We start from the raw sequence: 10,749 nt of genomic DNA on the forward strand, positions 1-10,749 counted from the left end.
TAAGAGCTTTTTGCAAGAAAAGCTCACAGTATTTCAAAACTGTAACTTGGTTTAAGAGCATCCCGTACTGGGTGGGAGGGGGGAGGGGGAGGGGCATGGCCTGCACAGAGTGGTCTACAGCACTGTATTCTGACTCAGGAAGTCTCCCTCAAATCATCACAGATCCACTTTAGGCTGGGGCTTGCATCAGGGGACAGCACTGTGGAGGTAATCTCTTTATAGCTGTAACCCCTCTCTCCCCAGACTGTGACTGCTGCATGTATGTGCACACATCTGCCCTACCCATTCCTTCATGGGCCCTGTAGTCTCTGTCAGCCCTTGTGTTTCCCATCCTCTCCATTCTAGCTATAATCTGCCTGCACTCACACTCAGCAATACGCACTGCTGCTATAATGTACCTGCACTTACACTCAGCCATTCACACTGCTGTTTAGAAAAGTTTTTGTCACTGTCCTCCTGCCAAGGGCGTAATTACCACTGTAGCAGCCATAGTGGCTGCTATGGGGCCCGCCGTATCAGGGGGCCCTGTGACCTGCTCCTGCAATACACTGGGCTCCCTGAGCTGTCATCATTTGCAGCACCAGGTGGCCAAGCAGGCCATTCAGGATCTGTAGATGTCGCTTTAACTATAGGCACTCCTGACGAGGGCTTGCAGTTATGACTACACTTGATGGCTTAATGATCAGTTGGGAAGGGGATATCAAAAATTTGCTATGGGGCCCAGCCATTTCTAGTTACGCCCCTGCCCTCCTTCACAGCTCTGTGATTCTCACTTCCTGATTGGTCCATGCTGAACACACGCCTCTTCCCCATTGCTGTCATGTGACCATACAGACTTCTGGCAGCAGCCGTGCTTCTCTATTCTAGCCTATTGTACTACCCTACTGCATTATGGGAATCTGCATCTCCATTCTGTATCTAAAAACTGCGGCTGTTTTTAATGTTTACGCACTTACTGTACATTATACTCCACATGCTGATTGCTATACTGTATAGTAACTTATAATATGACATATTCAGCTGTTCAGATGTTTGTTTTACATGTTATTCAGAATAATAAATCATTATTTTTGGGGTGTGGAACCAATTGTCTGCATTTCAGTGATTTCTTATGGGAGAATTTGCTTTGGTTTAAAAGTGGATTTGGATTACAAGCACGGACTCGGAACAAATTATGATCGTAACCCAAGGCACCATTGTACTTTGATGCTATAACAGGAATGCTATAGCCCCTGTAGTAACACTATAAATAAATCCTGACAACTTGTTCACATTTTACAGATTTTTTTGTTTGTTTGTTACTTTGGTCACACTTTTTAAAAACAACCTTAAAGGGACTCTGTACCCACAATCTGCCCCCCCCCCAAACCACTTGTACCATCAGATGCTTGTAATACAAGATCTATCCGGGGTCCGTTCGGCAGGTGATGCAGTTATTGTCCTAAAAACAACTTTTAAACTTGCAGCCCTGTGTCAAATTAACGTGGCCTAGAGTGTCTGTGCCTGCAACACTATTCCGTCCCTCCTCGCCGCCCTCTTCATCATTAGGAATGCCTCTGGGCAGGCTTTCTCCTATGCATCACTTGTCTGAACACTGCACAGGTGCCTTAACTATCCAGCACATGTGTAGTGTTCAGACAAGTGATACATTGGAGAAATCCTGCCTGGGGCATTCCTAATGATGAAGAGGGCGGGGAGGATGGATGGAGAGGCAGTGCAAGCCTGGGGCACAGACACTCTAGGCCATGCTAGTTTGACACAGGGCTGCAAGTTTAAAAGTTGTTTTTCAGGACAATATTTGCATCACTAACCGAACAGACTCCAGGACAGATCTATCAGACGGTACGAGCAGTTGGGGGGGGGGGGGGGGGGGGGGGTCACATTGTTGGTACAGAGTTGCTGTAACATGTACGACAAAAGGCTAATTAGCCACATTGCATTCTGTCCTCATAGGTGTGTGTGAAAGGGAGCTTGCTATCCCACAACATAATCCAATAAACAATACACACCACCACATTGATTGTTGCTTAATTTGTGTGTATGTTGATGTTTCCCCACGCTTTATTTATTTGATGTAAAATTTAAAGCCTTATGGTGCATTTACACAAAAAGATTTATCTGACAGATTTTTGAAGCCAAAGCCAGGAACAGACTATAAACAGGGTGCAGGTCATACAGGGAAAGACTGAGATTCCCTGTCTTTTCAAGTCCATTCCTGACTTTGGCTTCCAAAATTGGTCAGATAAATCTGCCTGTGTAAACGCACCATAGACAGAAGGAAGAGACCACTATTATTGGCGTCAGACAGGTGTAATAGTTCAAACATTTTGGAACATTCAGAGCAGCAGTGGTGGGAACATTTATCGGACAGTATGAGACTATTGTTCTACCTACAATGTACTGTATTAGTATGATCATGCTTCTACCTCTTTGTCATTTTCCTTGTCATAGTTTGACCACTCCCAAGGTGAAACTGTGGTTCTGAAAAAGGAAGTAAATAGGTTAAGAAATCAGGGCACAAGCTTAGAGGTGAGTGATAAAAGGAAGAATACATGGAGAGACCCCACAATTGTTATCTAGTCATTGTGTGGTGACAAAGTGGATTTTGTTATCTCAAAGGGAAACTAACAGCAGGTTCATGCATACAAACATGTTGATATATACCTGTTATTCTTAATACTCTGATTCAAACAATTATTTTTGCTGCCCAAAGCATTCTGCCATTTTTCTATTATTTAGTTAAAGAGGACCTGTTTAGTTAAAGAGGACTATTTAGTTAAAGAGGACAGGCTCCCGACCCCCCGTTAGAGCCCCCTATACTCACGTGGTCCCGCCGGGTCCCACTCCCTGAGCCGGTCAGGTCACGGAGATATCAACGCTCGAAGCCCGGCGCGCACTCTGACAGGAGAGTCTGATGCCCATATAGAATGACGGAGCATCGGACTCCCCATTCATTCTCTATGGGCGTCTGACTCTGCTGTCAGCGCGCGCGCCGGGCTTCGGGCGCTGATATCTCCGTGACCCGACAGGCTCAGGAAGCGGGACCCGGCGGGATCACGTGAGTATAGGGGGCTGTAACGGGGGGTCGGGAGCCTGTCACCCCGGCACGGGGGGGTGACAGGTCTCCTTTAAGTCCCAATATGTAATTTAGGTAGTTTGGTGCACTGGAAACGTACCTAAGCCCCTTAGTGCAGCAGTCCATCCGGCTGCCTGTCAGCCTCTTTCACATCGTCTACTTATAATTATATGCATAAAGTAGTGATGTCTCCTTTTCCCACTGAATCTGTCACTAGGTTTACCTGCCTTAAATGAGGACAGCATATACTAGTGACAGAAATGGTGAACAGAACAGTGTATTACTTGCATCATTTTGGTAAGCTGTTCTCATAATATGCAGGATAATAGGAGTCTTGGCTTACCACTTCCCTTGCCCTTCAGCTGCTGATTGACAGTTGATTGCCTATACACAGCATGGACAGATAACTCCCAATCTGTGGCTGCTGGGCAGGGTTTTCTGCTGCTCATGAATATCTAGGACTATGGGGCTAATGCACATAATAGGGAGGACTGCTTATTTTCCATGTTATTCAGGAGGATATCTCTGAATCAGTTGCAAAGAACAATGTAAGTGATGCATCATTCTGTTCAGCTTCTCTGCCACTAGTTAATGCTAGCCCTAGGGCAGCATAAACCTACTGAGTCTTCTTGAGATCATATGCACTGTTACTGCAGAACAGTGGAATCTTCAGCAAATATGTGTTAGGTAGTGTGGGAGAGGCTGGATTACAGGTACATATTTGTGCATAAGAAACTGCTGTTAGTTTCCTTTACATGGACTTTCATATGTACTCTTCTAAATTCCCTAAACTGTATATGAAAAAGGCTGAATCTTCTCATCCAAAAACAAGTGTTCTATAGAAAAAAATGTAGCTTTGACAAATTGCCAATTACAGTTTTTAGTTTCCCAGACTTTTACACAATATCAGTAACTCATATAAAGTATGCACTGCTGCTTATATGAACTACGGTGACGATTAGTCATTGTATACAACATCTGAATTTGACTACAAGAAACGAGTTCTGTTTCAAGCATGACATTAACATTTATGAATAAAAGCAAAGGCTAAGGCATCAGAAATTACATTTTAAACAGCAGTGTTTCATCCACAATTGGACTTTATCAAGCCCAAAAAAAAAACACATAATAAGACACACATATTTTGTTGTTAGCTGCAGTACCCAAGGTGATGAGAGTATGTTTGAAGAAGGGTGAGAGGAAGAGAGATCCACACCTTGAATCTTAAATAGCTTGTGTGTTGTGTTGCCATGTTTTCTGTTTGACAAAAATTCAGTTGTCTCACCTTTATTGCTGCTTTAAATGTTATTTGCAATAAAAGTGATCTTAAAGGAAAAAACAGTGGGGGAAGTATAATATCTTTATGGGCGGGGGGAACAGCTTATAGTCACCTGTCCTGGTGCCCGCGCAGACTGTTTATTATAACAAAGGTGCTTGTGTGCTTCACTCATACATAAAACTTCACGAGTAAGAACATTTAAGAAAACTATTTGAATTCCGAATATGTTCTTAATAGATTTTATTTTTGCAATAGGAAGATCTACAGAAGAAGAGACTGGAGCTACAGCAAAAGCAAGAGCTTGCTGAGGAGGTAAGTGAACGGAAAGGACCAAACAATTGTCATTAGATGGTCTCACCACTAGGTAGAGATGAGTGAACTGAACCTAACAAACCCAGTTTCAGTGTAGACTTTAGGAAAAGTGTAGTTTAGCATGAATGCAAACTTTAGCCAGTTTGTTTTGGCCTAACCTGGTAAAATGTTGTTGGCGTCATGTAATAAATAACTACTATAGCATATTTGTTGCATGGCACATAAGATGACACGACACTATGAGAGTCTAGAATACCTTGAAAGAAGTTTAGCTAATGAATTGCCTTGCAAGAGAAGGGAAGGATCAGCTTACCTCATGGTGCGTTTACACAGGCACATTTATCTGACAGATTTTTTAAGCCAAAGCCAGGAACAGACTATAAATAGGGAACAGGTTATAAAGGAATAACTGAGATTTCTCCTCTTTTCAAATCCTTTCCTGGCTTTGGCTTGCAAAATCTTTCAGATAAATCTGCCTGTGTAAATGCACCATCAGAAAAGTCAATCATCTCCTTCAAACAGCTTCCAACTAATCAGGATCCAGTACAGAGAAAATCAGAGCCAGTGGAAAAATAACTCAGACTAGCTTGGATTGCGACCCATCAGGAGAATAAGCCAGTAAAAGTGCAGCATATTTACTATTGGCTCTGCGTCATGAGACCTAGACAGACTTCCAGTGCAAGTCTAATGGGCCATTTAGGTCTCAGACACAGAGCAGAGAGAGGTGTGCATGGCAGCATGTTCATCACCCTGAACATTCTACTAATAAACCGTTTCCAATTTTTGATTTGTCTCTACGACATATCAAAAGTTTTTTTTATTTTTTCACTTTGCTATTGCTCTATTATAGAAGGAATCCATAACGATATGTATGACTCTCACACTGAATGAATATGCATCAACTATAGAGGTAAGTATTAGCGCTAGACTGCTGGAAGTGAATGTGACAAAACTTTGGTGTCAACTGTTAGATAAAACAATTCTATTTTTTTTTTCCTTATCCAGGTTCTGACTAATAAGATCAACGCACTACAGTCCAAAGTGACAAAATCTTCCCAGGATTTTTTTATGTTAGTATATATAGCTAACTCTTAAAGTAAGAGTAATTATTGTTACATGTGATCAATTACTTTAAAATTACTTAAAAATCTTGTAAATCCACTAAGGGATGACTGGTGGATAAGTGAAAACCTATTTAAAATATAGCTTTTTTTTACAGAGTACTTAAAGGGGTTGGACACTTTACAGTAAAATAGTTCAATGTACAGTATTAGTAAGTGTACTCTCTGTATATACTAAGTCTGTCCATAAGATGGCTGACATGGAGGAGCATGTGACCATGCCCCTGCCCCAGTGTCCTCCATAGACCTATACAGTGGTGGACAATGGGGCGGGGTATGGTCACATGCTCCTGCATATCAGCCATCTTATAGACAGACTCACCACAGAGCAGAGCAGTACAGCCTGGAGGAGGGGAGTGTGATTTTAGCTCTATGAGGTACACAGGGAGCTGCTGTCAGTATATATGTTGCAGGGAAATGATCAAATCCCGGGAAGTGATAAAATGACCACTCTGTTGGGTCTTTTCCCTGAAGAAAGTCAGGGATTTGACCAAATCCCTGAAATCAGAAGTTGCACAACTATATGTTTATTTAGTAGGTAATACAACGATTTCACATGATAAGGAATGCCAGCATAATGCATTATGGGAAAGTAAGGGTTATAAAGACATCTTGAACTCTGAATGATGAATAACTTTCTCTAGGAGGACAATGGAAGAGTCATCTAAGTTGACAGTACACCCCCCAGATGATGGTACTCTCATGCATGAGATACTCCGGGCCAGATTGGTGAGAGTAATTTAAATATTAAGGATCATAAAAGTTTTGTCCTAGTACATTACCCTAACACTACAGATATTTTACTCTAATACAACATATTAAAGGGGTTATCCAGTGCTACAAAACCATGACCACTTTCTTCCAGAGACAGCACCACTCTTGTCTCCAGCTTGGGTGGGGTTTTGCTGCTCAGTTCCATTAAAGTGAATGGAGCTTAAAGGGGTTATCCAGCGCTACAAAAACATGGCAACTTTCTTTCAGAGACAGCCCCACTCTTGTCTCCAGCTTGGGCGGGTTTTGCTGCTCAGTTCCATTGAAGTGAATGGAGCTTAATTGCAAACCACACCTGAACTGGAGACAAGAGTCGTGTTGTCTCTTAAAGAAAGTGGCCATGTTTTTGTAGCACTGGAAAACCCCTTTAAGAAATGAATCAGCTTGGCTACCTCAAGACATTTCCAACAGTTATCACATTGATATGAGCAAGTAGGGAGACACTGTCCATCCATTGTCTAGGTGTCTCAATCACACAGCAGAGAGAGTGTCCAGCTTGTACATATACACCTCACATATGAATACACACTGTTCAGTACAGTGATCCACATTCCCAGGATCTGCCCATAAGTACCAGGCCTACTCTTCCTATAGCTATGGCAGGCACTGTAATGGGCACACTGGAGGGAATTGAATTGACTTTTTAGCAACAGGAGAAATGTCCTTACAAGAAACTCTCTGGGAATTCTATAAATCCAGTTAAAACTGCTCAGCACTTCATCATCCTTGAAGCAAAAAATGTTAACAGTTGTAACGCACAAAACAATTACATGTTCAGAAGTCTGTAATCCACGGGGTAACTAAACATTCAAGTTTTCATAATCCACAAGGTCAATAACTGTTTTTATATTCTTCACGGAACATGATCATTTATTCATCGTAATCAGCAAGTTCTCTATGGGTAGTCACATGAAAAAAGAGCTAATTGTGACTTGGCATTGGATACCCACTAAGTCTTGTGACCTCCAGGGCTGGAACGGGTAGGGGTTGGCTGCGGCATACTACATTTCCCATGTCTCCTCTAGCCATTTGGGGTCTGCCATGTCCCCTGCTCAGCACCAATCTTTTCATTTTGTTCTTTTCCTTTTTGGCTTATCTATCTCCCCTCTGCACATCTTTTTATACCCCGGGCGGTGCTGCCCGGATGCCTATAGGAGATAGTGGCGGCCTGCTACCACTGCTCCTATTACACAGAGTAACGGTTTGCAGACTTTTGTTATCGTTCACAAATCTTTCAACATGCTGAAAGACAAGGAGCAGCAGACATTGTGCATGTTGCCTTTTAAGTTATTACACCAAGCGATTATCGGCTGTAATGGCCGATACTCAGCAGAATACGGACGATAATCACTTGGTGTAATAGGGCCTTTAGTCAACCACCTCTTTCTCCAAATGACCACTGCTTTGTACTCTGCAAACAGTCATGGAGACAACTGAAATTCCTTCTGCATCTTGTATATTCACAAGCTTCTACCATACTGATATGATATAAACCTACACATTGGGAACGGCCACACAGACAATAGGGGTACCATGTCATTAAAGAGGCAGTTTGAGCCAGTTTTACACTTTTAGGTCATTTTATTTCTTTCACTTCACATTTTTTATAGTTGCAATTTCAGCAGCCTCCATCGTGATTTACTATCAGGATGGCTTGGTGAAATTAATAGAGCATTTCTTTTTTTAAAAAAAAGATGAGTCTTGGTTTTATCTGAACTTTTTTTTTTTGGCGAAGATTTTCTTTTAACTTTCCATTATTACATAATTAACCGTACTCCAATGGATCTTAAATCTACATGTATTTGACCTTGGGAGCAGCATCCTAGTTTGGTCATTGAGTTTTTCTCCTCCACTCCTGGCTTGACAAGTGTTAAGCAAGTTGGCCCGAAGTGCCAATTGGCAATTAAATTCAATAGGTACTAATATCTTCCCAAGTTTGCTCAGTGCTGTGCTGGACCTGTTATACGTACTAACTTAAAGCGATACTGTATCAACCCACCCACTCAAACCACATTTACCAACCGTTTGATGAGAGTAAGGGTGTTATTACATGTAGCGATTATCGGCCGTACTGAGCTGATAATCATTTTGTGTCAACTGATCATTGTTTTACAACATGAACCACAATAACAATAGCAACAGTATGCTGGCCGTTGTCCTGTGCAAGAGGAGTGGTGGCAGTAGACTATGGGCTATGGGCTATGCGGATCGTTCGGTCAGCTCCTCCTTGCTCAATGTCTATGCATGTAATGGCACAGACATTGAGCAGGGACAAGGAGCTGGCAAGTGCTGACCTGACAGGTTGGCTCTCGCTTGCTTCTAATATTTTGCAGTGTAAGGCTGGGTTCACACTTCGTTTTTGCAATCCGTTCTTCTTTTTCTTTTTCTTTTTTCAAAAAACGGATGGAAAAATGAATGCACCTTTGTGCATCCGTTTTTTCCATTGACTTCCATTATAAAAAAAAAATGGATTAAACAGATTAGTCTGCAGCAGTCGAGTCAATGTGGCATGGCTGTCACGGCCGCGGCGGCTTCCCGCGTTCCGGGTCGCCGCCGCGACCGCCTCCTGTCCCATGCAGCCGCCGGGGTCCTTGTGTAGGGACCCGGCGCTGCTGCTAGTTCGGCCCCTGGGGCGCCTCACCTCTCCTCCGTTCCTGTCTCGGTCTGTGCGCGCGCGTCCCCGCCTCCTAGGGCGCGCGCGCGCCGGCTGTCTCAGATTTAAAGGGCCAGTCCGCCCTTAATTGGTTAGTTGCACCAATCACTCCCCTATAAATCCCAGCATGCCCTGTCCCTTGTGTTGGAGCCTCTACATGCTTCCCATAGCGTTTGGCCCAGCTCCCTGTTGTTCCTGATTCCTGTCCGCTACCTGGTCCCTACATCTTGTTCCTGATTCCTGTCCGCTACCTGGTCCCCACTCCTTGTTCCTGGTTCCTGCTTCCCCGTTACACTTTGGTTCCTGTGTTCAGCCTGTCACGTGCGGTCTCACCTACAGACCATTGCCAGTATCATCTCCTGCCTACTGCTCCTGCCACGCCTCGCCTGCCGTCACTAGCAACCAAGCCAGGGGTAGCGACCTGGGGGTCGCCTGCCGCAGCAAGTCCATCCCGCCTTGCGGCGGGCTCTGGTGAAAACCAGCGGCCCCTTAGACTCCGCTCCCTGGTGAGGTTAGTGCTATCGCTAGTGACGGTCCAGTGGATCCACTACTCCAGGCGTTACAATGGCCTAGAGTGTATGTGCCCTAGACCTGTGACACCTTTCCTTTATGCCTCCTTGACATCCTTGTCATTAGGAACACTCCTAGGCAGGATTTTGTCTATCCATCACCATAAAGTACTGTAGCTGAGAATGAATGCTTTGATTCAGTTTCCAACTTCTAACAACCTGTATATTTTGTGCTTTCCTTTTAGGATGAGGAGCGATTGGAACAGACAGAACAAGAGAAAAAGTGGGGCTTTTTAGGACTGAGGTGATTTCTGCTGCCTTAACGTCATTCACCTATTCTAACAATTTAATATAGCTCTATAACAGCATTTTGTTGCAGGTTGCTGTATACCCTGATGTTGAAGATTCTATGGTGTAACATCAAAGTTGCTTTCTTCTCTGGCTTCTTCATACTTTTCTTACACTACCTGCTACAGCTTTTTCAGGACAAGGGATTGGTTACACAGAGTGTCTTTTCTTCAGGAACAATTGAATTGATGGAGCATGTTTTGCAGTTATTTCTCCAGCCGATAAGTTTAGGGTTGGTGCCTACATAATCCTTCTTTTGAAGCCATTACCTTTAAAGCCTTGCCTTTGTGTTAAATAAATAATTCCAACAAAACTTATTTTGCTGTTGGTTCTGAGTGAATATACCCTTATTGACCAAATCTGTCCTAGGGTCCGTTCCGCAGGTGATGCAGTTATTGACCTAAAAAACAACTTTTAAATCTGTAGCCCTCAGCCCTAGAGTGTCTGTGCCAAGCCCCTCTGTCCCTCCTCCCACCCTCTTCATCATTTGGAATGATCCTGGGTAGGATTTTTCCTATTCATCCCTTGCCTGAACACTACACATGGGTCTAAACAATCCACCACATGTGCAGTGTTCAGACAGGTGATGATTAGGAGAAATCCTGCCATGGGGAGTTCCTAATGATGAAGAGGGCAGGAAGGAGGGACGGAGAGGCGGTGAAGGCCTAGGGCACAAGTAC

The 10,749-nt window shown here is 43.5% G+C and overlaps 1 protein-coding gene across 7 annotated transcripts in view; it reads left to right on the forward strand.

Moving 5' to 3' along the window:
• The window catches only part of LOC138785607 (myosin-6-like), a 452,023-nt gene extending 441,637 nt beyond the window's left edge, over positions 1-10,386 (forward strand). For 6 of the 7 annotated variants that reach the window (XM_069961719.1, XM_069961716.1, XM_069961717.1 and 3 more), the window contains 7 exons: positions 2,452-2,529; positions 4,611-4,667; positions 5,518-5,577; positions 5,673-5,737; positions 6,433-6,517; positions 9,967-10,025; positions 10,101-10,386. In XM_069961719.1, the coding sequence (XP_069817820.1) occupies positions 2,452-2,529; positions 4,611-4,667; positions 5,518-5,577; positions 5,673-5,737; positions 6,433-6,517; positions 9,967-10,025; positions 10,101-10,317 (621 nt within the window). In that variant the 3' untranslated portion in view covers positions 10,318-10,386. The remainder of the gene's footprint in view (positions 1-2,451; positions 2,530-4,610; positions 4,668-5,517; positions 5,578-5,672; positions 5,738-6,432; positions 6,518-9,966; positions 10,026-10,100) is intronic. The other variant, XM_069961721.1, reaches the window with a different exon arrangement.
• The last annotated feature ends 363 nt before the right edge of the window (positions 10,387-10,749 follow it).

This window comes from Dendropsophus ebraccatus, chromosome 3 (assembly GCF_027789765.1).
Source record: "Dendropsophus ebraccatus isolate aDenEbr1 chromosome 3, aDenEbr1.pat, whole genome shotgun sequence".
Taxonomy (NCBI): Eukaryota; Metazoa; Chordata; class Amphibia; order Anura; family Hylidae; genus Dendropsophus; species Dendropsophus ebraccatus.